The sequence below is a fragment of the Callospermophilus lateralis genome, chromosome 12 (genome assembly GCF_048772815.1).
Source record: "Callospermophilus lateralis isolate mCalLat2 chromosome 12, mCalLat2.hap1, whole genome shotgun sequence".
In the NCBI taxonomy this organism is placed as follows: domain Eukaryota; kingdom Metazoa; phylum Chordata; class Mammalia; order Rodentia; family Sciuridae; genus Callospermophilus; species Callospermophilus lateralis.
In genome coordinates, this window is record NC_135316.1 from 43,296,229 (window position 1) to 43,323,694 (window position 27,466).

Genomic DNA, 27,466 nt, shown 5'->3' on the forward strand with positions numbered 1-27,466 from the left:
GAATGGTCCTGCCTGGAGTTTCTATAGAGATCCACAGACATGAGCATGGAAGACATTATGGAATTTGTCCTGACGTCTCTTTGGCTGTGTGCAGTGGTGAGGCTTTTGGGGGGGATGTACAGTGGGGCAACAGTGAGTCTCCTGGCTCTTGTGTTGATGGTGGCTCTGAAGCCAGAAGAAGAGCAGAGAACACTAGTATAATTTGCTTGGAAATGGTTTCCCCATACTGGCTCAGTGTCAGATTCTATAGTTAGAGGCTATTTTGTTTATATTGAAAACATCTTTTTTTTCTCAAAAAAAAAAATAATAATCCCTGTGTTGAGTATATGTGACAAGTGATAACCTTTAGTGTATCAGTGTGGCTTAGCTGATTCAATGTTTCCCTACCAGAAGCAGAGGAAAAGCAGAAGGAGGTGGTCCATCCTGAGTGATAATCAGGCTGCTGCACAGGGACTGGATATCCGAGGACAGACGGGAGAGGGGTAACAAGATGGGAAGGTAGATTACCGAAAGGAGAAATAGGATGGGGCCAAGCTTTGCTTAGGGCAGGACCATGTTGAAGCTATGTCAAATGTCAGAACATCTAAGGTCTCAAAGAGGTAGGTAAATATTGATGGGGTGGGTCTGGGAGGTAGAGATGGATAGAACAGAAGGAGATCTGGGATGGTCTGAGGAGCACTTGGGGAAAAAAAAATACTGGTTGTAAGGTTGTGAAGACCAGGGAAAGCAGAGGAGGATCCTTAGTTCCAAGGTGTACCATATACTGGACAGGGTCAGGGCACAGGCAATGCCACTTGACATCAGTTCACCTCCAGGACCTTTCCTGGGCCTCTCTGCAATGACAGCCACAGATGACAGAGCCCACGCCTGGGGTGAGGGTAGGGGATGAGAGGAGTCATTCATGCTGTGCCAGGAGCACGAGGCGATGCCAAGCAGGGGATTAAAATGCCAGCAGCAAGCAGGAAGCTGTGGCCTGGGGTGTTTGGAAGAGAAGGAAACAAAAGACATTTATTGGAGTGATCCTGATTGAATTCCGCTTTAAGACATGATGCTTAAGCTGGGGTGAGGTGACCCCAGCTCTCCCCTCTGTCCTCCCCCACAAGGCCTTTGTGGGATCTATGCCACCACAGTAGTGGCTAAAATTGTAAAGAACAGCTTTGAGGGGAAAAAAAGGCAGTTTTCACAAGAAACATATGACAACTTGCAGATTGTCGTACAAAGACCAGAGCTAAAAGAAATATCAGCATGAAGCAAGCTGAGTATATTACTTCATTTCCACAAGCTGCTGCAAAGATCACTTCTTTCCATTTTGTCTTCTTTGGATAACATGCTTGGCTCTGAGACTAGTCCAAGTCTGACTTTGCAAACATTTCTACAACTGCAACACAAGTCTAGGCTCCACCAAGAACAACTGACCCTCATATTTAATGGTGAGTTTTGTTTTCACTTTTCATTGAGCTGAGCTTTTGTATTCCACAAATAGGATTTTTATTCCATCAATGGCAAAGGAGATGGAACTGATATTGATGGGGCCTCTGTACATATCAGCTTTGCCAGGATCTCATGTACATTACTTTATTTGATCATACATATAACTTTTGGGGTATGTATAATTTTTTCACTAGGACTCAAAAAGTTGGGTAATTTGCTCCACCACATATAGTTAATTAGTGACTCCAAGTTTCAAGCTAGTCATTCCAATATCAAATCTCATGCTATTTTGTGTACATTATAACCAATACTCTTCCAGGTATTTCAAATGCGTATCTATTACAAATAGGTTGCTATGAAGTAGTTCCTCACCTAAGGAAGGAGCCGTTGGCTCAACAAGCACTTATTCCACAACTGCCCAATTACAATGTTGGCCAGACAGCAATGGATGTTCAAAACTGGGCATTTATAGTCTAGAAAACATGGCCCATCCTTTCAAAGACCTTGTATAATGCAAGGCCTAGTTCAGAGGAATGGTTATTGTAGTGAAGACTCACTTTCTAGCATCTAGAGGCCATTTCCACCAATCATAAACACAGTCACGGAACATGTGCTGGACCAGAATCCCGGAGACTTAGCTTCCAGACTAGCTTTGCCACCAACTCTCTGTTTGACCCTGATAAGGAAGCTGATTCCCTCTGAACCTCTGCTTCTTTTTCTTTAAAAGAAAGAGATTGATGCAGATCTGTGGATGGCAAACCACCACGTGACCACAGGAGGGCAGAATTATTGCGAAGACTTCTCTATCTGCAAAGCCCTGAGTGCAAGCTAGACACTAAATACCTGGATATCCACATACTATACTTCTTAAATGTATGCAGATGCTGTTGTGGTTAGTAAAATTTAAATTTATGTTGAAGCTGGAAGAACATATATCAACTTTAGTTGGTCCCAGGGTTCAGATTTGGTTGGTCATATATTAGAGACTTTGGTTATTCATATATTAGAGACTTGGTCCTTAGTATTGCCACATTAAGAGGCAGTAGAACCTTTAAGACATAGGACCTAGAAAATGAACAGGTCATTGTTTTGCTGCCCTTAAAGGGGGTTAATGACAGAATTCTTGTGGGACTTCAGTTAGTTCCTGCAAGAGTGGATTACCATAAAAGAGCAAGCCTGAATCTCTCAACGGTGTCCTGTTTGGCCAATCTACTTCTCCCAACTGCATGCACTCTCACCACTGTGACCTTTTACCAGAGGTGAACAAGTGGGGTTGCCTGATCTTGAACTTGCAGCCTCCAAAATTGTGAGCTAAATAAACCTCTCCTCCTTATAAATATGTATCTTAAGTCATAAATGTTTTTGGCTCTTAGATGTTTTCTCAAAGACATAGCAAAACCAGTCCAAAGATTAGAAGATGAAACTGAAAACATTTTAGCATTAAAAAAGAATCTACTCAAACTATAACATTCACCTATAGGTTAAACATAAAACTGTAAAACTTCTAGAAGGAAATGAGGAAGAAAAATCTTTATGATCATTGGTTAGGTAAAGAGTTATTAGATATCACATCAAAAACATAATTCATTGAACAAATCTTAACAAATTGGATTTCATCAAATTGAAAACCTTTTGTTCTAAGGAATACATTGTTAAAAGACTGAAAGTATAAACCACACACTGGAAGAAAATTTGTAAATCACTTATTCAACAAAGGACCTATAAACAAACATTTTTGTTTAAATCCTCAAAACTCACTGAGAAGTAAAATAAACAGCAAAAATATAGGCAAAGCTGAGCACGGTGGTGCACACCTATAATCCCATCGGCTTGGGAGGCTGAGGCAGGAGGATCACGAGTTCAAAGCCAGCCTCAGCAAAAGTGAGACACTAAGCTACTCAGGGAGACCCTGTATCTAAATAAAATACAAAATAAGGTTGGGTATATGGCTCAGTGATAGAGTATCCCCCTACCAAAAAAGAGAAAAGAAAGAAATTATAAGCAAAATATTTGAAAAGGTATTTCATGAGAGAGAAAATATACAAATAATAAATAAAGGTATTTTAAAAGTGCAATGCCATTTGTCTCCAGGAAAAAGCAAAGTAAAACCCATGATGAGATAAACTACACACTTATTAGAATGGCTAAAATAATTTTTAGGCTGTAAATACTAAGTGATGTTAAGGAAATTAAGCATCTAGAAACTTCAGAGTTTGCTGGTGGGAACACAAAATGAAACAGCTACTTTGAAAACAGATTGGCAGATTTTTATAAAATTAAACATGCACCTACCATATGACCTAGCAATCCCACTTGTAGGCATGTGCTCAAGAGAAATGAGTACATATGTTCATATGAAGACAAGTATGTGAACATTCAAAACATTTTTGCAAACAACCAAATGTCTTTCCATCAGTGAATGGATAAATGAATTGTGTACATCCATGCAATGGAACACTACTCAGCGATGAAAAGATAAACTATTGATATACACAGCAGTGGGGATGAATCTTACATGCATGATGCAGATTCAAAAGGCTGTAGAGTGGGATTTCACTTATGTGACATTCTTCAAATAGCTGAGAAGAGAGAGATTAGAAGACAAAGAAGTGCCCCCTGCTGGTTTTCCAGAGTATAAGGAGAGTCTTAAGAAAAATGTTGGTCCTTAAATACTCCATCTCCCACACCTAGTGCCCCACAGACCACACGGCCAGCATGTCTATCACCCATAGGACCCCACCCAGGACCTCCTGCCTCCCAGGGGCTCCTCAATGAAGCCATCTTCCATTGCTCACCACAAAATGTGAACCTCTATTCCAAGTTAGTGTGTTCCAGTTCTGCCCAGTTATCACAGGAAAGGAATCTGATTTATGTCAGTGACACTAAGATTTGAAGCAGCAGAGACAGCCTCTGTCACCTGCCAAAGTTTTCCTGATATTAACTGAAATAAAGTTGATAGAACTTAAGGCAATTGCTACTGAATGGTGGAAAAATTTTTTTTTTTTTTTTTTCTTAATCGAACCATTTTGTTTTTATGGCTGGGGCAGGGCGATGTTTTTATCAGAGTCACTGACTCTGGGTATCTGATCTCACAGCTTCTTCCTCACCTCTGGCTTTGAACCTGGAGCCTCTCTGTCTCGCCAACCCCAAGGAGCTCCCCTGGCAGAGGTAGAACAAAGGAGGCTCTGAGGGAGGCAGGGGCTGTGAGTATCTGGGTTGGGCAAAGTAGGGGTGGTTTTCATTCATTCATTGCTGGTTGAATGTATGAGTTACTTAAAACAAGTGTTAGGAGACCGGGGACATGTAGGTTGACCCTGTAGGACTGAGGAGACAGCAAGTTGTTGCTACAGGTTAACATGTTCATTCTATTCCAGCAATTTTCTTTGTTCTGCTCAAACAACAATTTCCAAAAAAAAAAAAAAAAAAAAAAAATACACCTTCTGCCAGAACCAAAATAAATAAATCAATAATAAAAATAATACACCTCTATGACCGTTTAATGTTTTCATTATTTGAATGTTTAGGCATTTAGGTATGATTTTTAAACCACCGTTATGCTTTAACATTTTAATGAATGTCAGAGAATCTTAAATGCTTTGACATTTTACTGACTGTCAGAGAGTCTTAATTTTTATAAAAGATTCTAATTAATAACATAAAGATTTTTGTCGGGATAAAAATGAAGCCTATTGTTTCTATGTAGTGTGATATCAAACTTTGTAGAGGACTTGGTACCAATAGAGTTAAAAAATGTTATAGCAAAATTAGAAAGGTTACATTTTACCATTTATAGTTAGAGACAGAAAAATATAACTATAGTGCAAGGTTGCCATGGCAACTCCCTTCTCAATCGGGAATTTTTTTTTTTTTCCTGCTGTGACTCTACCAATCAGCTACTTGGAAGTGAAAACCACTGAAGAAGAAGAGGTGGAAACAAATAAGGATGAGAAATAATGATGGTATACAGGAATTATCTCACTATATGCTACTTCTCCTAGGTATGTGTCCATTATTTAAATTTTTACCGGACTTTATTTTCCTTCTCTATCTTCAAAAATGGTTACAGGAAAAAAGAAGAGAGGAATCGGTTTTGTTGGAGGTATGGTGGAGGTGATGGCTTTATTGTTCTTCTAAAATCAGTATACTGGGTCACATTCATGAACATTCACACCGTTATCCAGGTCTTTTGGCTTCGGTGAACTGGGGATTGAACTCAGGAGCACTTATTTACTAAGCCACATCCCCAGCCCTGTTTTGTATTTTAGTTAGAGACAGGATCTCACTGATTTGCTTAGCACCTCGCTAAATTGCTGAGGCTGGCTTTGAACCCAGCCTCCTGACTCAGCCTCCTGCTAGGATTACAGGCCTGCGCTTCAGCACCCAGCGACTTGGGTGAGTTTCTTAACCGCACCTTACGTGGCATCTTACCACTGCATCTTTAAGTCACCTAATGTCAAGTCAGAGGCATTTGAATGTGCCCAGATTTGATGGTGGGTTCTGATGTTGAAAAGGAGTTCAACGTGATTCTCCAGAACTGTGACTTCCATCCCTCAGGCCTATCATCCCCAAGCCCAGAAAACGTTCTCACTCTTTTAAAGGGCCCAAAGACGATGAGAAAGAGTTGAAGAGCTTGGCAGATTGAGACACACACTAGTGATTTTTGACAAATTGCTTTGTGCCAGGCTTTCTGACACTTCTTCAAATGAAGGAAGAGGGGAAGGGGAAACCAATCACTGGCTCTGACCTTCTGATAGTTTCCTGTGTTGACAACACTCATGCTTTCTTTGATAGATACTTCAGGATCTCTACCACAAGGTCAGAGCTCCAATTACTTATAACAGCACAGCACTAACTCCTAAAATAGAAACACGATATCTTGAAGAGGTACTTAAGCCTACTACAATTATGAATGGACATCTCCTATAACATTTCATGCTAAAAAAAACAAACAAACATTTTTTTCTGCATGAAAATCAGGTTCAGAATTACTGAATTTCCTGCTACTACTAGAAGTAACTGATAAAGAATGGATGCAGAGAATAAATACCCTGTGATGATAGAAAGCCTCTAGTACTGCACATGCAAATACACTCAAACACAAGCACATACACGTGTACACACCTACACCCCCACACACTGATGCTCATGCCAAATTCTCTGGCATTAGAGCTCCTTCTCCTTTCCCCATCCCTTCCCCTTTGCACCTCATTCCTTAAGATGCTCCTCAAGCACTGTGTCTTCTGTTCCCCAAGTGGATACTCTATTGCCTCCTCTCCATGCTGCCTCCTGCTCTGTGGCTCTCTCCATCCTCATAAGCATTCTACCCCCAAGGACCACTTTCGGTAGGACCAGCCTTCATATTTAGTAATCCTGGCTCACAGGGACTCTCTGATAGATTCCCTAAAATAGGGTTGGGTCTTATATCTCCCCACATTCCTGGCATCTAGAAAGTATATTCTTATCACATAGCTAGAGATTTACAATTGTTTTGGAGAGAGAGAGAAAAAAAAAAAAAAGGAGTTCAACATGAAACAGACATAAGAAGCTTTCAGAGTTCACTTGACAAAAGAATCCCCTTGGCTAAGATTCATGCCAGACTTTGAAGGGTGCTCTGAAGTGGATTTGCATGGTAGAATCCACCTCCTACTCTACCTTCACCCTACCTGCCTCTCATTACACCTCTATTTACCAGGTAACTCAGTAGCTAGGGTCTCATTTTTTTTTAGCTCTTCCTCTACCACCTGGCATGTAGACACACATCAAGATTGCACATGATTTTCTCATTTAACATTTTCTCCAGAAATAGCTATGCTCTGAATGTAATATATTTTAAGTCCCTGGATTTATCCCCAAATCAGGATCTCAGATACCAGCCTCTTATCTGAGCACATTCCACCCTCATCCCCAGGCATTTTTCATTGCTTGGGGATCACCTCCACAAGTGTACCCCTCCAGTATCCCAGACTCTAGCTGCTCAAAACAAGTGCCATGGAGGTTTCTTAAGACCTACTGTATAGTCCCCGTCTGCTCCTCCCTATTCTGCTCCTATTTCTTCCTGCATTGACTGGTGTATCACTATGCTGTAAAATCACCCTGGGCTTGAAAACCTAGCAACACATAATTACTCTCCTTCGTCCAAATCCCATCCCTTTCTCAGGACCTGTCTTTCAAGTCCCATTAGAAGCTCTCCTACAACATCAGATCTAAAAGAGAAAGTGGATGTTCTTCTCCTGACCCACAGAGGAGCTTCTGCTATGGTCATTTGTATACTCATGTTGTCCACCATGGGGGGTTAGGGAGGGACCAAGCTGCTGTTGCCTTCAGCCTTCTCTGACACCTGTTTCCCCTCCATGCTGCTGAGTCACATCTCCTAGACTCCCTCTCTGATCCTCCCACCCCCAAGAGTCCATCTGCCCTCCTACCCTTCTAGATGGTGGCTCCAATGCAGTTGCCTTTGGAAAGCCTCCTGCGGTGAGTGACACCTGCCGCAGAAAACCTGTCAAAGCACCACCCAAAAGAAGCTTGTGGGGTGCTACTGCCACCTAGTGGTAATATCTTTTTCTTTAACATCATAACTTGAACTCACTACAAGAATGATTGAATAAATTTATTAAGGAGGACAGAGGGGTCACTGATTGTTGTGACGCATTGAGTGTGGCTGTAATTAAATGTTGATATCACTGTGACATGAGGAAATAATTTTGTTGTAAAAGGCAGCATAGAGTGCCTCTCAAAGAGTGAATAATATCATGTTTTGATTATGAGGATAGTGAGGCATAGCAAAGAAAGACCTAGACTACTGGGCATGTGCAGTTTATGGGATTGAGGGGAAGAGGAAAAAAATGGAGACAAAAGAAAGGAATAAGGGGATGCTGAGCAGAACAGCAACAGGGTAAAGGTTGAAGAGAAATGTCAGCCAGCAAGAAATGAATAATGATGGGGTGGCCAAAGAACTCACAATAGAGATTTCTAATATTCCATTTTATACAGTTTGGTCTGGGCTTCTGAGATAAATTGCCATCACCCATTATATCTATATATTTATTAAAGCTTGATGCAGGTAGTATTGGGCGAATTAATACACTCGTTGGGCTAGTGTGGAAATGAGAGGACAGAACAGAGATAAATTAGAAGTAAATTTTCTCCTTTTTTTTCAGTTTTGGGGGTTTTTAATTTTTTTAATATTTTTTTTCAGAAATGAAATTTTGAAGAGAAATCAGATGAAAATGTGGCCACAAGAACTCAGGTGCCTTGGATGGGGAGAAGATAATATTACAGACAGAAGGTATCTTACAAGCTAAGGTATATATAGGGAGCATCTTATATAGAAAGAGGCATATAGAGAGCATTTAAAACAGATAAAATAACTTAAAAAGAGCAAAGGGAAGTCCTGAGGGATGGAGGGTAGTCAGCACCAGTGATCAATGCTAAGGATGTGGATCTGTAATCTAAAACGATGACAATGTGCTATAATTGTTATGTGGAAAGGTGACATGGTTCAATTTTTCTTTTATAATATATCACTCTAGGAACTTGTGTGGATAAGAGATGAGGGAGCACTAATGGGGCACAAATGTACATATAGAGAGATAGACCATAGATAATAGATGGATAGATAGATAGATAATCGTGAGCTCTTCTGTTGATAAACAAGTTTGAGCCCCCCAAGGTGCAGTTTCCATTGTGCCTGAAATTAGTTTTAATGCAAACATAACTCCCACACACATTTTAAATCCAACACAGCTAAATTTGATTTCTTCCATGATATACTGGTCAAGAAAGGAACCAGCAAGGGAGGGGATGATCCATGGTATTAAAGGCTGCCGAGAGGACAGGGGAAGAAAAGGCTAGAAAAGACTCATTCCTGGAATGGCTGAGAAGTCTGGCCGAATTTTCACACACAGAGAAGAGTGTGTGTGAGAGAGAAGGAAATTTCAGGGGGACATTAGAAAGCAAAAAGCAAAGACGAGGAAAATGAAGAGCAGAAGACAGGGAGGGTGTCAGGATTAAGAGACACTTTTTGTGTTTGGTGGGTGGGGTGTGTTTTGTGGTGCTGGGGACTGAACCCAGGACCTCACATGTGCTAGGCAAGTGCTCCACCACTGAGCCACACCCCAGCTTCTCCCAAGGGAAAATTCTTTTGGAGAAGATGGTAGGGCAGAGGAAGAGTGGAAGTATATGACTCTATTCATGAAAGATGAAGACAAACATTCAAGTTTAGCACTGTAGTAGTAAGTAGTATTTAAAAGCATAGTCCCCCATTTTATCTGGTGGATTGTTGTTGTTGTTGTTGTTGTTTATTTGGTACCAGGGATTGAACTCAGTGGCACTCAATCACTGAGCAACATCCCCTGTCCTTTTTTCCATTTTATTTAGAGACAGGATCTCACTGAGTTGCTTAGCTGGCTTTGAACTCACAATTCTCCTGCCTCAGCCTCCTGAGCTGCTAGAATTACAGGCATGTGCCACGGCACTCAGCCATTTTATCTGTTTTTGACCGATTTTCATTTACTCTGGGTTCCCTTGGGGATGAAGGTCCCTTTCTGAAGCCTTTCCCCACTTTCATCTTTTAATAATTTCTTCTATTTTTCAGCATTTACCAAAAAGGCTACTTATCAGCCCTGGGAATGCAGTGTGAGTAAAGGTGAGAAAGAGAAGCTGCACGTTGAGCTCTTCCAAAGAAAAGCACTTTAGAAATCAAAGCTATTGCTAAATTGTTAGGATTCTCTCCTTCCCCTGAAAGCTTGCCATGACATTATCTCTGATCCTCAGAAAGAAGTCTTTTGATTCAGTCATTATACTAATAATCTGTGACTCTAAAAATAGGATTGAATATCTAAATTGATCAGCAAAGCCCAATAATCTCTTTTTCCTCATTCTAATGTTATGGATGTAAACAGGAACCAAAAATAGGAGCGTTGTAAGTCATTTCATCTTTCATATAAATCGCATCCAGTAATGCATAAATTGGGAGAGCTTAGAGCTAAGCACTGACATTTTTGTGCAAACAGAGATCCACAAACTCAACAGGCATTGAAGCATGAGAGGCTAACTCATGAATAATCCTTGCATACTTTTACAGTTATATAACCAGTTGCCTATTATAGTGATAATTTACATTAATATTGGGAGAATGAATAGAGGACAAAAATAAGAAGTTATTTTGGAAATATGTAATAAATATTTCTAAGGAAAAGTGCCAGCGATTGTCTATCAAGACAAAATTGGATAGATCTTATAAGACTTAAAAAAAAAATTTGTCACTAGCAGAACACGTAGTTCACGTTTTCCCACTTGGGTAGCTCCATGAAAGATGTCACCCATAGAGAAATGTCTAATAATAGTCTGAGGGGAAGGGACATTTTAAACTAAAAATATAATCTATACTTAGTAGTTCATATAACTAGAAGTCAACTGCAGTTGAACCAGTTTAAAAAGAAAATATTTTAACTGATTCCAAACTGCAACTGCTCAACCTGATCAGTAATTTGATTTAGTGTTCTATGTATGACATTCTATATGAAAGACAGACACAATGATAAGAATATCAGAGATTGTCCAGGAAGCCCCAGCACTGAGGGGAGAACATAGAAGAAACTCTCACTGCCTCTGAAGGAGCCAACCCTGCTGACACCTTGTTCTTGGACTTCTAGCCTCCAGATATCTGAGGAAATCTATTTTTGTTGCTTAAGCCACCTAGTGTGTGGCCCTTTTTAATGATGACCCTAGCCAACCACTACGGCCACATACTTACTCCTAATAACATGTCAGCTTTTCTACCCTGGGGCACCTGTAGTCCTGACTTCACTTGGCACATGCTCATTCAGAGCTGGAGTCCACAAAATTGCCTTCAAATTTATTCCAAAGCATCCATAATTATATGTTATCAGTGTTTGACATATTCTTCAACCCAGCGCCATAGCAGTGACATCTAACAGTGTGCCCTTACCTTTTGCTGGCTTCTGTGCTTGGGGTGGCACTATATCCAGGAGGGGGTGGCGGAAACCAGGACTGTCTGTGAAAAAATGATATCAGTTATAAACAGGGTGCTTGAAGGCTGAGCCTTCCCCCCCTGTCTGTCAGAAAAAGCTTAAAATAATTCGATGGTTAAAAAGGCCATGGAATTACTTTTTTTCAGAAGGCCTTGGAAATAAAATGAACACTGTTTCATAAATAAAATAAGAAGTGGCTGTCTATATTCCAGGCTATCTGCTCCCCCAAGTAAACTCCTTTTCCCATTTCCTTTGACACTGAACAATGTGGACGTGTCTTGCAAAAGAAATCTGAAGAGACTGGAAAAGAACAGCAGTTATCAAATGTAGATAGTAGGTTCATGGGTGTTTATTGTGCTATTCCCCTATTTTTTTCCTAGCTGAACTATTTCATAATAGAATAACAGTCTTAGACTCTACTTAAATTATGATTTCTTTTAAAAAGTATGATAAAAAAACTTGGACAAAAATATTGAAAACATGAAAGAATACCAGAGCAATGCTAACATCATCTTAGAAAGATGTCCTCACATTATAAGGAAGTAATTTTAATTAGTAGCAACAGCTAAGGTCTCTGTCAAAAACATTAAGATAAGGACCAGAAATGAAGATATACAGAGAGTAATGTGGATGAGAGAAGAAAAGCCCAAGATAAAAGGAACAGACTGAGCTGGATTTATTCTTTAAGTAAGTCCAGGACTAGGATCAGGTGGGAGTCAAGCAAGACAGATTTCAGCTCCATGCAGAGAGTCGATGCCCCCTAAAGAGCAGTCAGCAGTGCTTCACAAAACAGTGAGAGTCTCTTTGCTGGCTTCAGTGGTCCTGAATCAAGCCTAAACTGTTGGAGGAAAGATACTTGCACTGGATAGAACATTGAACAAACCCATCTTAAGTTTCTCTTAATACCTTATAAATCTGTTTTTTAACAGACCAAGGATGGAGTGGGTATGAAATTTGGGTTCAGGTAAAATATGGATCATATTTTCCAAGATTCTGCAGATACAACCAGAACTCTGTGACTACAGGGAAGATAAAGACAGTTATCTCTCCCTACAGTGGCACCATAGAAAAGCCAGCTAGTCCTTCAACAAACATGGAACATCTATCCTACACCAAGCAGTGTCCTGGGTGCAGGCACAGCAAAGAAAACAGAAAAATTTTAAAGCACTGAGGCTTAGGACACTTATTTTCCATTTGCATCACGATTCCCTGGCACTGTTCATTTCAACATGCAAAAAATCTCTTCCACCTTCATGCTCTGTCTCATGTAGAATATTCTGTCATCACAGATCTCTCTTCTCCATGCCTAGCAGACAACACAGAATGCACCCCAAGCAGCATGTTAAAGGCCACTCAGGGGAAGCCAAGCAGGAGGCAAAAATCACAAAGAGATGTCTCCCAAGAGGGTCTTTGACTCTGTACTTAGAAGGAAAATCAGCCAAGTCTACAGAGAGGTGGGGGTGGCTACAGGTGCAGGCTGGTTTCAGGAGCACAACATGGAGTGGCTCTATGTCAATCATTATTTCAGGTTAAGGTACTGACTCCCTGTAGTCAGACTTTATAAAATAGGGTACCTGAAGCAGCCAACCCTGTGACTTCTGAGGTCAAGATCCCAAGGGAATGGAGTATTATTTGAAGAGATTAGGGAGGGCAACTAAAGTTTGAGAATGGCAGAATGTAGATGCAGGTCCCTGAAGGGAGGGGAGAGAACACGGAAGAGCCTTCCCAATACTGGTCGGGAAGCTGGGAGGTAGATTTGGTTCCAAAATTAATGAAGAAAGAGATGGAGAGGTAGAGTGGAGGGATAGGTAAGGAGGCCATGCAGGATGATTTTTTAAAAAATCTTGTTATGTGCATATGTAAATATACCTCAGGGAATTTCACCTTTATGCATAAGTAAAAAGATCCAATCAAATACAAATCAATAGATAAATGAAAGGAAGTCTAACCAAGTAGAGGAAGGAGACTGGGGAAGGGGAGGCAGGACAGGAAGGCAAAGGGGAAGACCATGAACCGGAATCGAATTCCATGCATGCATGAGTTTGTCAGGATGAACCCAACTACTATGAATAACTATAAAGCTCTACTTTAGAAAATAAAGTGGATTAACAACAAAAAGAAAATTGATGAAGAACAGTCCTTTGCAAGGTGTCGCAGGAGGCAGACACAGAGCCCCTCATACCTCTTTTTCTTCACAGGAGTAGTAGCGGGGGTAGAAGATGAGGTGTAGGTCCTGTTTGCGCTCAGTAAACCACCATGTGGCCTGTTGAACGACCAGAATGACAAATCATTACATTCCTCAAAACTGTTCTTTCTTCCCACCTTTGAAATGTCTGTTAATCTACTCATATTCCAGCTCACTCTCTATCCTCTACATAATGCTTCAATTGAAGATGGATAATTTTTAAATTTTCTTCCTTATGGGGGCTGGGGATATGGCTCAGTGGTAGAGTGCTTGCCTCACATGCACAAGGCCCTCCCTGGAACCTCCCTGTCATCCCTGGGTTCAATCCCCAGCTCTGACCAAAAAAAAAAAGTTCTTCCTTACTTTATCTATATGATCAGTTATCAGAATATCATATAACTATTTAAAAACTGAAGATTCTGAATGAAGAAGTAATTTACATATGGTATTAATTGTCTAAAAGTCAGGCCAATCAATTTTTTTTTTCTTGGCGGCGCTGGGGATTGAACCCAGGGCCTTATACATGCAAGGCAGGCACTCTATCAACTAAACTACAACCCCAGCCCTTCAGGTCAATCAATTGTAGCATGCTATGGACTCATTTTTTTTTTTTTTTTAAATCTCATGATTACATTGTGACTAACAGAATTATACTGCAATTTTACATTAAAAGTCTTGGTTTGTTTAAGAAAAAATTTAAGTCATATCATTTTAAATCTTCAGCTAGCATTTTAATATATGCAGACCCTCAAAAAATGGAAATAACTCAGGCTTGTGTCAAGTACTGGGAAGTACTGTCCAACATGAAAATTAGTTTGTATATAAATACACATTTAAAAACTAAGTTTAACAGTCTACCTAATTTGAATTACTTATAACAACTAGTAACACATGACAGGGAAAAATGTATTTTATGTAAATGGATTTTTATCAGGCCCATGATTTCAGGCTCAATTTGCTCCGAAGGAGGAGTTGTAGATGTGAGGGGGTTTAGGGATGACAGGGAGGTTCAGGGGAGGAAAGAGTTGGGTGCCAAAGGAATGGGGAGTAAAATAGTTCTATGGGGGAGGAGTCTAGATCTTTTGAAAAAGACAAAGACATAGCCTAAGCTTTGGTGGTTGGTTAGCATGATGGTCAACAAACTTGTTCAGTAAAAGTCCAGCCAGTAAATATATGAATGTGGACCATTTTGGTTATCGGTGTTCCACCACTACCTCTGCCAAAGCCACAGGGTTGTGGATGTATTCCAATGACACTTTGGCCTGGGGCTGGGACGCTATACCCTGGGTTTTTCTTGAACTAAGATAATACTTTGATTAGAAAAATACATAGTAGTTGGGGGATGTAGCACAGTACAGTGGTAGACCATTTGCCTAACATGTATGAGGCCCTGGGTTCCATCTCTAGTACACATACACACACACACAAAAAAAAAAAAAAAAAGAGGAAAGAGAAAAATACATACAAAGTGTTTGTTCCTGGTGATCTAAATGTAGACAAGCTTCTGATAAAAGAGAAAAAAAGACACAGTGAAGAATTAATTAATATTTGCATCTATTGGTAATTGTCCACAAATTTAGAGTGATTATAATGAAAAATTAGATGTTATTTCAGAGAAGTTAAAAGAAAGCATCAACATTAGAATAAATTTGATAAGGTGATTTTATGATTTAAAAAAATCTGTTGTACTATATTCCAAAGGAAAATTTCTTCCCTTTGGAAAATTCGGTATTGGTTAAATCCAATGTTCTTAATATGTTAGTGTGATTTTCCTTTAGCATAAGAATGCAAAATTTGCTTTTGCATGTATTTCATCCCTGTCACCAGGACACCTTAAACAGTAACATCCATGTGGTAAGATCGATGGCCTGTAGCAATGAGCCTTGATTGTTTAAGCCAGGCAACATTTTATTCTAGTTAAGAACAGGAGAAAAGTTTTTTACTCCAGAAATTCTGTGTTAAAAATACAGAGAATAAGAATTTTCAAAAAGATATTAAAGTACTTAAGTGAGAAAAAAAGGTTGCACTCAAGACTTTCCCAAAGTTAGTGGACACTGGTACCTATTGGTTAGTTGGTTATCCAAGGTATTGGCCTTATTTGTTTTAGCAGCATCATCTCTGTCTGAGATCCTTTATAAAGAAACAACACAAAAGTCTAGATAAACATTTAGGTTATTAAGTTCCATTCAGACCTCTTTGATGTTAGAGTGACTTTACAACATAACCTTTCTCTTGTGAAGAACAATTTTTCAGTTGTTACATTTTAGAAATTTTTACAGTAAAAAATCAAAAAGCTACTCATGACAAAATCTACTTATGAGGCTATTTAGAATTTTTAAAATATGATGCCTTTTGCACATTTTCTTTTCGGACTCATTAAGCATTTAACTCATTAATTATTTTTATTTTCTTTGCTATTTAATAATATATCTAGTAAACAAAAATACTTCTTATGTCAGTAAAAGGCATCAATGAAATACTTAAGTATTTTTTAAAATCATTTTGAGGCATAGAAAATACTCTGTGTTTGCCAGACTCATTTTCTTTACCTCCTGAATGCACAGGAGGACCACATTTACCAACTTTAATTGCAATTAAGTTGGAGTCACTAGTGTGGACACAAATATTATTTGCCACCTCCAAACCCATCATAAAATCTCCTGCATAATTTTTCATGCTAATTCTTTCCCTTTCAAAGCCATGGTACCAAAGCCATGGTATCCATGGGTTGAAGATGGCAGCATTAAAACACTGTAGGAATTGAAAGAATTCAATGAAAGAAGTCCAGAAGTCACTGAATGGATTCAGCAAAGCCCATCAGACTCTGGTGAGTCAAATAATACCTTCTATTGTGTTAAACCACCTATATTTGGGGATGGGGGGCTTGTTAAAATAGTTACTCTATCTTGACAACATAATTACTTTGACCAATATATCAGAGGTTTTAACTCCTATAATTTTAGGTCTCCTTAAAGACCTTCTTAGATCTGGAAAAGGTATATTTGTCTACCCCTTGGGTGAGGAAGCACAAATCTGGAATCTCCTGACTACAGACTCTGTTCCATCCTTGCCTGCCTCATGTCAGATAGGAACATTCCTTCTAGGACCCAGGGCTGAGTTCTGGAACATTCTGCAGATCTGCAGAAACTAGGATATAGCAAAGTGAGGTTCAGAAAAATGAAAGGTCAGCAAGATTCTTCCATTTATCCTACATTCCGGGCCTACTATAACTCTCCAAAAACTTTTGTTCTTATTATCCACTCTAGGACAAGACTTTATATAAAATATTCCTGCTAAAATGGATAATGATTTCACCTCTCTCTAAAAGAAAAGGTCATGTGGGAAAAATACAACTTCATTGTCATAAGCTAAAGATAATATCAATTTATTTTGACATACCTAACTAAATTTTGGGGCAATTACTCTAATATATTAAACTTCTGAGTCCACCTGAACACAGTGTCTGTTTGGGATACATAACACCACAAGCTGATAACTCTTGAATGCAAAAAGGAAAGATGAATAACTAGCTGTAACACTCCAAAGCACCAGTCTCCACAGACTGTTAATAATACAGTCAGTAACTTGTACAGAATCCTAGAATCAGGTACAAAAACTCATGTCTTAGGTGATCTTCGAGCCAAAGTCAGGGACCATTCCCTGCACTAATTGAAGACTCTGAACTTCTGAGAGATTTAGATTTCAAGTGCTTTGCAGTAAATCACCATGCATACCACAAGTGAGAGGTCAGGTGATCAGAATTCTTAGAGGTTCCATGGGAACGAACCTCTACTCAGACTTTGCAGCTGTCTCTGTGATCCCAATAAAAGTTAAAAAAATAATCTCAGGAAATTGCTACACGGAAAACAACAATCTGCTGAAAGTGAATGGAACCTTAATATTAAATGTTCTCAAGGTGAATTCTGATGTTAAAATTAAATGAACTTAATGAAAATTCCACATGTAAATCTGTGTGGGTAATCCTACATGTAATCATAAAAATAACTACCTACTCTCTGCTGACCTTCTCATAAAATTTTCCTGCTCTTCAGAGAATAGAATTACCCCTGCAAAGTAGGGGTGATTATTTTCATTTTATAGATGAAGAAACAGGGTCTCAGAGAAGTTGGGTGACTTTTTCTTGGCCATACGACTAGGAAGCAGTCTGTCTCCAAACTCTTCTCACTGGAGCCCAGTATTGCACATCTCATTCAGACAGGATGACTGTCCCTAAAACTCATATAAGATTACCACATCTTCATTATTCTTCATTTATCACAGTCTCTTCCATGCCACTAGGGGGAGGAGTGATCAAGAGTAGTGGAGGGAGGTGGATTGCTCAGCAGCAGAGCGCTTGCCTCGCACACATTAGGCACTGGATTTGATCCTCAGCATCATATAAAAATAACTAAACAAAATAAAGATATTGTGTCATCTATAATTTTTTAAAAAGAGTAATGAAGAGACCTCTCAAGTACCATTCTAACATATGTCAATTTCTTATTGCTGAGAGAGATTAACTTTGTATTTCTTCTGGAAATTGATCTTTTGCCAACTTGTGGTATGAAATAGGTTATTTTAATAGAAATGGGTCTGGGAGACAGAAAATAAACAGTAGAATTAGCAATATGATCAAGAGCTAAAAAAAATCCTCCACAAAGGAACACTAGGGGGCTCCCTAACCTTGGATTTCCAAATTAGTCATTAAATCACCTTCAGGATTTCGACAATATCTTAGTGCTACATACACTATTATTTACTTATGTTTCTTTGGCATATTTCATATATGTACCCATACATATGCATATTTAAAGAAATATGTATCATATATGCAATATATGCCAATTTAAAAGGAAATTCTTGGAAGTCTAAACTCAATACTCTTTGTATTCATTAAAATTAATAATCATTAATAAAATGCACATGCACACATACTGCATATATATGATCAAATCCCTCCTGAAATATTTCACATCTTGCATTTTGGAGCGGGCTACATGATGTAAGTCTCGCTTCTGCTAACAGAACTTGTCTTTCTTTATTGACCCTGTGTTCTCCTCCTCCTCTTTCCATTACTTACTGCCTTAGAAATAAGCTAACCAGGATACTTCTTCTAAATGTGTTACTAAATCTTTGTGTAAACAAATTATCACATAATCTCTAGTCCCATTTGCTAGCATATAAAATGAAGAGTCTGGGCTACACTGGTGTTTCTGAATCTTGGTTGCACATTAGAATTACTTTATCAGTTGGAAATGAATCAGGTTAATTAAAAGAATTTGGGGAATGAGGGCAGTAAGACCAAGTAAAGTTTAAAAGTTCCCTTGGTGTTGCTAATTTGCTGCCAAGGCCCAGAATGATTCAATTAGTTTGCCTGGGAGATCTAATTCATTGCTCAAATCCCTGTCTTTACTCACAAATTTGAGGTCTGGATCTTGACCTGAACTTTCTGATATGAAGACTACAAAAGCATGGATCTTCCATGTATCTACCTTTACTGAGGCTTAATCACCACATTTTAAAAATTCATTCCTAGAAACACAGTTTCCTGCTTCAATTAACTGGGCAATAGGACAATCCAAAAGACCAGGGTGAATAAACAAAGGTATTTTCTCTACCTCTTCTCTGTACACTGTTCTGCAGATAAATCTTGAACATATACTCTTATGAGGTTATTTTTGAAGAGTCTAATAATTAAAAGAAGAGAGAGGCCAACTCTTTAGGATACCAGTGATGATATTAGGAGTCCTCTATTAGGAGGACTGACTTGAAAGTCTATGAATAATATAAAAATATATACATTTGCTGTATTAATATGGACTGGCATAGTCTGAATTCTAAGTACTAGATGCTGTAAGTTTCAGTATATCTGCTTAAAACCCAGGATATGTATTTTTTCTGCAATGGTAGCACATCTTTAGCTACAGGGAGTGAGCTCAACTGTCACCAGCCTCAGGTGTACCTTATGCCTAACTCCTGTTAAAGATGCTAAAGTTGGCCTTCACTTCTGCTTGTTAAGCATCTCTACCAACTTCAAATGAAAAATATGACTTGTGGAATTTACACTTCAACCTGGTTAGAAGTTTCTTAATGTCCTATATAGGACCAGCCTTTCTTTTCTATGTAAGAGGGAACGAACAGTGTAATGGTCTCATTCTATGAGCCATATGGTGACTCTGGAAAGAGTTAATGTCTGTCATAGAGTGGATCAAAACTACTGTAGTTTTAAAACTGACATCTCTCCAGCAGGATGGAAGAACCCAACATAGGAACAAGGACTATTTGTATTTATAGAAATAACTGTTCTTTATTTTAAATTGAATTAACAGGTGCCATATCTTGTCCACCCCACTTATACTCAAGTCAGACTCTCTCAGAATCTTTCGGAAGAATCTACTATTTCCTAAAATCTAGGGTCTCAGGAAACAATATATCTAGGAAAGATTTTGTGAGTTTTGGAGAAGATAATTTAATCCTTAGAGCCCCGTCTCCCTGAAGATAAAACATCAAAGGTTCAAAATTTACTTTAGCAAACATTATAATATCTCACAGATTTCTAAGAAGTGGGATTTATTATGTTAACAAGTATTAAATGTAAAGCACGTGTAAATGTTTTCCCCTCACATGATTCAAAAGTACCTTACCTGTCCAAAGTGTCATCGGATCTGTACCGACTAATTGTGGCTTTTGGCCCATCTCTCTCATTTATTTTCCTGTAACAGAAATAATTACCAAATAAATTAGATAAATTACCAAAAAAAGAGCATATAAAACCTGCCATACTTTTGGCAATAGTTTTACCTACTTGGGTAGGAAAAGTACAGGTTGTCAAAGGAAAGGCCAACTTGGAGTACCCAAATCTTCTAGGCTTTGGCTTGGATAGAATAATAATAATAAAAGGTTCTCTTGTGGCTCCAATTATTTTTAACTACAGTGTAGCATAATCAAGTTGTGGACAAGGATATGTACAACAAACAACAAAACATGCAGAATGCTTAATAACTAATATGAACTCTTGTCAAGTTGTCAATCTCTGCATAATAGGAAATCAACTCCTTTATAGTCAGCTGTGTTTTGTTTGCAGGGTTCTAACAGTGCTCTATGCCCACACAATGGGCTAACTCCTAAATTGCTGTATTTAACATTCAGCACCGTGGACAGAGTTGAAAGAGGATAACTCACTGGCAGCTGGAAAGAAGAGATGGGGAAGAAGGAAAAGAAGGAAACATGCAGGGCCAAAAAGAAAAAAAAATAGAAAGAAGAAAGTAAGAGATAAGAGAAAGGAGAGAAGAGAAGAGTTATGCAGAGAAGGAGAGGAGGCAAGAAGAGAAAAAGACACACAAGCAGGAAAAAATGGGAAAGGAAGACAAGAAAATAGAAGCAGAGAGGACAGCAGCCTTAACAATAGGAATCATTGTTTTCAAAGGAAAGCACTGAAAATATTTTGATCTAATTGATCAAACAGAAAGAAAGTCTGTTTACTGCCTCATCTAGCCTGTGATGCAGGGAAAGCAAGCTCTTGGAGGAATTATGCCGTGACTTATTGCATTTACATTTCAAATCATCATTTGAAGCCGATAGATCAAAGATATGGAGTCAGAATAAGTACTAAGACTGGTTCAGCACACCAATGTAATTCAAAATAGAAAGTAAACACAGAAAGCACAAGGCTCCTGTTCTCCCAAAACACACTGTATACACACTGAGAATAGGAAACTTAGTTTTCACTGTCACATTCCAAGTGTCATCTTCTTTCATAATTATAGAGAAACTTAATAAAATGGAGGGAGCAATTTCCACTGGTGGCCAACCTCCCTGTGTCTGTTGAGATGAAGGTCAACTGAGAACCAGGCTAACATCTTCAGTATGAGGAAGCCTAATGAGAAGGCACAGGTAGAGACTCTGCCAGACCATAGAAGGGTAAATCAGATGGCACCAGGAAAGCAAAATGGCTACTTTGAACAGAGAGTTGTAAGTTGTGTACCTTTAGGAAAGGTCAAAATTATGAAAAGGTTAAAAATGGTTGAGAGAAATTCACAGATAAAAGTTTCAAAAACAGATTCAAGGTGTCTACTTCTCTTTCTACAGTCCACACTCTTTACTAAGTACCTCTCAGTTACAAGCAAACACAAGCTACTAGACCAGATGGAACTTGATTCTGATATATATTTGGCTTCTTCTAATAGGTGTGGTTGTTTATATGTGTGTGGGTATAAATGTGTTTTAATGAGAATATTATCTTTCTTGATCAATCTAAGACTATTTACATCAATCATTATAATTACTAATTTTGTCTGAATTTTCTCACTTGCCATCAAGGATAGATTAGTGTTTTCCACGAGGTAGAAGTTTCCAAAAAGAAATGGACTATCTCTCTGGAAATGTTATTTCTGAATTTTAGCATTCCATTCTCTAAAGCTCAGAGACAGCTCATCTGGTTATGTTTCTATTTCCATGATAGACCTTTCCCTGCCCATGAGAAGGACCATCCTAGTGGCATGGGCTGTGGCTGATTATGTTTCAGCTCTAAGCCTTAGTTCTGGGAGCCGGGTAAGCAGGTCCCCACCCATACCCCTGATGATATCCCAGATTCTCCTTCCCATGCCTGGAACACTGGGGCCAGCCTGAGGCCAGCCACAGATATTCTGCTGACTTGAGCAAGTCTCATCTCAGAGCCACCATCTTTGTGTTTCTGCTGATAACATACCTTATCAAAACACCTACCTGTCCAAGGCATCATGGGAGTTGTGTCGGTTGAGCACCACCCTGCCATAGTTTTCATCTCTGCAGAGAAAGACCAAAATGATGTCACTTCAAAAGTTACCACCAGGTTTGCTAAGCACAAAACAAGAGAGATGGCGAGAGCTCACAAATCTTGGCAAGGTTAATCCATTTTACTTTAGGCATAAGAACACAACTATGAAACCAGTCACTGCTTGCAGGAGCATCGTGAAAAGAAACAAGTTGTCAGTACAAATGATCATTTATCTCATGAGACTTCCACATGATTCAACAAGGAACAACTGTTTTGTTGTTGTTATTATTTTTTTAATCTGAGTATGGAAACACGAGCCCACCTACGTTGTATATATTAGAAGAGTCCTTTTCCATAGGATGGCAAATACAAAAGATTCCTACCAATGTTGTTTAAATTTAATTAACCCCTTTATGTCTGGATAATTGATGGACTTGACAATTTCCTTGACACAAGTGTAGGAAAACATGTTGCTAAGGAGACTGAGCATTCATGGGAGATTTAGCCCATCTTGAACCATGAGCCCATATTGCCCTCTTTGGTCCTTAAAATAACCCTCTGAATTAGTCAGGGAAGACACTGTCCTTTCCAATTCACCGAAGAGTAAACTGATCAGGGATTTTGCAGCTTTCCTAAAATCACGAGATTAGCAAAGCGACAAGGTAGGTCTAGGACCCAGATCTTTTCATTCCAAACCTTTGTTTTTTCTTCTGGTCAGCTCTGCAAGGAACCTTTATACATAAAATCCCAAAGCCATGTCATTATACTTTACTCAGTGTATTTGAATGTATGGGCAATTTTAGGAAATGTCAAAACATGTAGTGGAGCTCTTGGAGTGGAGCCAAAGCAGAGAGTAAGTACCTGAACCTCTTTCATGTCAACCCAACCAAACAGGAAACACTACATTTTTCCTGATTCGGCTCAACACTCTGGAAACATTTTTAATAATGCTATAAGAGAACTGTAGTAGACAATTAAAAAGAAAGATGAGCATTGAAACTGAAACAATCCTAGCAAACATATACCCTCATAGGTCCCAAGGGGGACGTTTCTATCTTTCTTCATATCCCTTTCCAAAACCTGTCAGAGCGTAGCAGACACCAGGCGTGTTCTTACCTGAAAAAGAATCACAGCCCAGGACTGGGCCAGTGGCAGCCAGGGAGGCACTGGGGCCAAATTCCCCTTCACTAAGCAGCTGCCATCCCATTCCCAGCTGGCTTCCCTTTTGAGGGAGGTTTGCCTGGCATAAAACCAACATTCCTACCAACTGCGGTTTATCTTAGACATCTCTGTCTTCATCCATCTGTGTAAATATTTGCAATCCAAAATTTATTATCTACACTTGACATCACACTACCACGACAGAAAAATAGAAATGCCATATTAAGCTCTGACAGAAGCAATAGGTGCTGCTTTGTGGAAGGGAATAATTGTTGTCCAAGAGTATTAACTCCAAAGTGAATCTGTCTCCACAAGCCCCTATATGTCCTCAAAACAATAAAATTCAGTAACAACAATCAGTAGGTATTTTAATGTAACAGTTGCAAATATGATCCTCAGATAAGCATATTTGGACAGTTTGTAGAAGGTTTGCAGTACATATCATATAATGCTGGGTTTTTCAGATTCAGGGCTACTGACATTTGGGGTTTGACAGTGATGTGATTGTGGAAGCTGTCCTGTGCATCGTAGCATCTTTAGCAACGTTCTTGGCCTCTACTCACCCCAATTGGGGTGTGAAGAACACACCCCAATTTTGACAATCAAAAGTATCTCCTAACATAGCCCAATGTCTCCAGGGGGTAAAATCACCCCTGTTTGAGAAACATTGGTATAATGAAAAGACAATGGGTCACGTTAAAATCTCCACTATGCCACTTAATGATGATGCCCCATCAGACAAATTATGGGGCTTCTTCTCACCAGAGATTTCTCTCCTATAAAATAAGGATATAATATCTACCTTGAGAGTTTGTTGTGAGATTCAGTGATGCTTAATCTGTCAATTATCCAGTATGAAGCTTAACACATAAGGAAATGATAAGATGTGTCCATGTGTATACGTAATTTATAATGTGTCACTAATTTATAAAAAAAGATCTGTGTTGGCAATGAGGCTCTATGCCTATGATCATAGTTTCCAGATCTTTGGCAGAAGCAATGCTTAAAGCAGATGAAATTTTGCAGGTGACAAGTGTTTTATAAAATCAAGCCACATTTTCCATCCATCCAATATCTAGAAGTAGGATCCAATATCTAGAAGTAGGGCAGATAAGAATAAAATAATTGGGGATTTATTAATTTCAGTTGTACACATAGAAAATTGCAACACATTATTATTGGATTTGGAATAATGCTACCATGTGTTTGTTTCCACCGGCACGACCAACACACACGAGGAATCTCATGATGGTGGATTAACTGTTAGCTTTTTGGAAACCGGAAACTCCTGTTTTCTTTTGTTCACCAAGGAAACACCAAAATCCATTCCAGGTGACAATCATGCTCTCTCTGAGGAGTGTCTCACATTCTCTTATGTGTAAGTATATTAAAAATGAAGGAAATGTTCTTGAAAATCTGGCACCACCGATTTATATATCCTAAATCTCACCAAAAATTAGACCAGGTGCTTTACAGAAAACCTGCTTTCCAGATGACCCCTCAGTCCCAAACAGAGAACACCTCTTTCTGCTCATCCACCCACCCATCCACTCCTATGTCCCTACACTTACTTTTCTTCTTCTAGACGTTTCTTTATCCAACTGCTGTCCTGTAAGAAAGTCCTTCTTTTGTTCATCTCGTGAAAACCCTGCTGCCTTGGTGTGGTGCTCTTCACATCTATCAGTGGAAACATGAAAAATTAGGTGACAGAGTGAGGCTGAGTATGGGTTTGTTTACTCTGAAAACCTCAAGAAGCCCATGTGACCAGCCAGCATTACCTTCTAGGCTGGTAAGTCTAGTACTGTTTCAAAGCAGGACGCACCAGCAAGAAAGAACAAATCCCACACCCCATCATCAAAGATAACATATAAATCTGCTCAGGTGCCAAGCGAAACTGCCAGAGCGGCTCACGAGGCCTCATCCAGCGCCTGGGAATGTAGAACCACCAGCCTGGAATAAACCAAGCCAGGGCTCAGTGGGTTGGGTTTTGACCCAACAAGAAATACGTCTCGGAAGTACACCCAGGACTGTTTTTATAGTACCCAGTAAATTAAAATCCATAAGTCCTGGTGCATTTGATTACATGTAATTTGATTATTTGAACTTCTGGGAACCAGAAGAAATGTCACCCTCAAAGAAGGACATTTTTTTAAAGAATCTTTAAATTACAATTATATGATGAAAAACCATAGCACCTGTTCTTTTTTATATGTATATATTTTTAGTTGTATATACAAATATAAATATACATTTTTTGTATCTATACAAAAAATATACATATCCTTATATGTATATACTTTTTATTATGATGGACATAATACCTTTATTTTATTTATTTATTTTTATGTGGTGCTGAGGATCGAATCCAGTGCCTCACACGTGCTAGGCAAGCGCTCTATCATTGAGCTACAGCCTCAGCGCCTTCTTTCTTGTTCTTAAGCTTAAATTAAGCAAAGCTGATTCGACTGCTACTTCCAAGCATTGAATACCTATATTTAAAACTATGAGTTGTTTTTCCTAGATTTTAGAGTTTTTGTTGAGCAAAGGAAACATTGTCTAAATTACCATTTCCTGTGGGTGACTTTTTTCTCATGGGAAAATCAGACATGCTGCCTTCCAGTAAGGATCTAAAAGAAAAATGGGGATGTGAGAAACACAGCAATGACATTAATAATCTGTAACTGAGTATTTCACTACGAAGGCATATTTTTCAATGACATTGACAAAGCTACATGATATAGTACAATCCATACATCACATAAAGTACCCTGTAAAAGGACCTGAGAATTCATCTATTCCAATTAACTTATTTTACAAGTAGAGAAAATGAGGCCCGGGATGTTTAGTGTCTCCAATATTGTATGACAAGCAGTTGGTTGAATCATCTCCAGTTTCTGAGAGCTGAATGGTCTTAGTGGAGTTGGAAGGATCTGCATTTAAATGATCCTATTTTCGGACTGTGTCACCTTGGGAATATTATTAGCTCAGTCCCTCATCTAAACAATGAAGTGAAATAGAACTATTATGAGGACCAAGTGGAGTCATATGTAAAGTACCTAGTTATTGCCCAGTACACAGTAGGTGCTCAATAATTCTTAACTGCATGCCTCTCTCACCTTGGAAAGCAGAAAGCAAAAATGTGTGAGAGAGGGTTGGGAGTGGGAAGGCAAGGAACAGACTTGAACTTGGGCATATGGACATGTAAGGGGTGTGGGGTGGCCCTGGCTGGGTTTGGAGGTTGATTAGACTTTGGCAGGAAGGGGAGGTAAAGAGGCAGCTGAAGACAAACATGCTTTAACTATTGGTTAATTTGCCTCAGTCTGAGTCTGCTTTTTGACCCACCTGTTTCCGGCTGTTAATGGGCTCTGATAAATTCTATTCCTCTTAGCTGATGAAGACCTAGAACATTCTCAGAGGTTTGAACTAGAATTCTGAGGCAACCAAAATGTTGACTGTATATTGGATGATAAATTTGCAGAGACTGCAAATCCAATCGTGGGACAGGGGCCAGGGTATTTGGAGAAAAAGCATTTTACAATGACCCCTTATTTGTCTGTCTCTCCTAAGAGGTCAGGTTTTCAGGGGGCAGGGTCTAAGTCTTTCTCTTTTGTTCCCAGTGTCTGACAATGGAGGAGCTAACTAAGTGATTTTTATTGGCTGAATAGCATCCTCCAAAATTCATGTATCAAAATCTAAAAACCTTAAAATGTAATTGTATTTGGAAATAGTGTCTTTAAAGAAGTAAGTTAGAATGAGACCCTTGGGGTGGACACTAATGCAATCTGACTGATGACTTTATAAGAATAATAATTTGGACATAGGAAGAGACATCAGAGAAAAGGTCAGGTGAGGGCCCAGCAAGAACCAGCCATCTGAAACCCCAGGGGAAAAAATCTCAGTGGAACCAAACCTACTGGTAACTTGATCTTGGATTTATAGGCT

At 39.0% G+C, this 27,466-nt stretch overlaps 1 protein-coding gene across 1 annotated transcript in view; it reads right to left on the reverse strand.

Annotated features, from left to right (window-relative positions):
- Positions 1–27,466, reverse strand: part of Scel (sciellin) — a 170,931-nt gene that overhangs the window by 63,154 nt on the left and 80,311 nt on the right. Inside the window, exons 3-10 of the mRNA XM_076872195.1 lie at positions 26,090–26,151; positions 25,096–25,201; positions 22,333–22,392; positions 20,253–20,321; positions 15,670–15,738; positions 15,074–15,112; positions 13,606–13,686; positions 11,381–11,446 (exon numbers count right to left, since the gene is read on the reverse strand). Of these exons, the coding sequence (XP_076728310.1) occupies positions 11,381–11,446; positions 13,606–13,686; positions 15,074–15,112; positions 15,670–15,738; positions 20,253–20,321; positions 22,333–22,392; positions 25,096–25,201; positions 26,090–26,132 (533 nt within the window). The 5' untranslated portion in view covers positions 26,133–26,151. The remainder of the gene's footprint in view (positions 1–11,380; positions 11,447–13,605; positions 13,687–15,073; positions 15,113–15,669; positions 15,739–20,252; positions 20,322–22,332; positions 22,393–25,095; positions 25,202–26,089; positions 26,152–27,466) is intronic.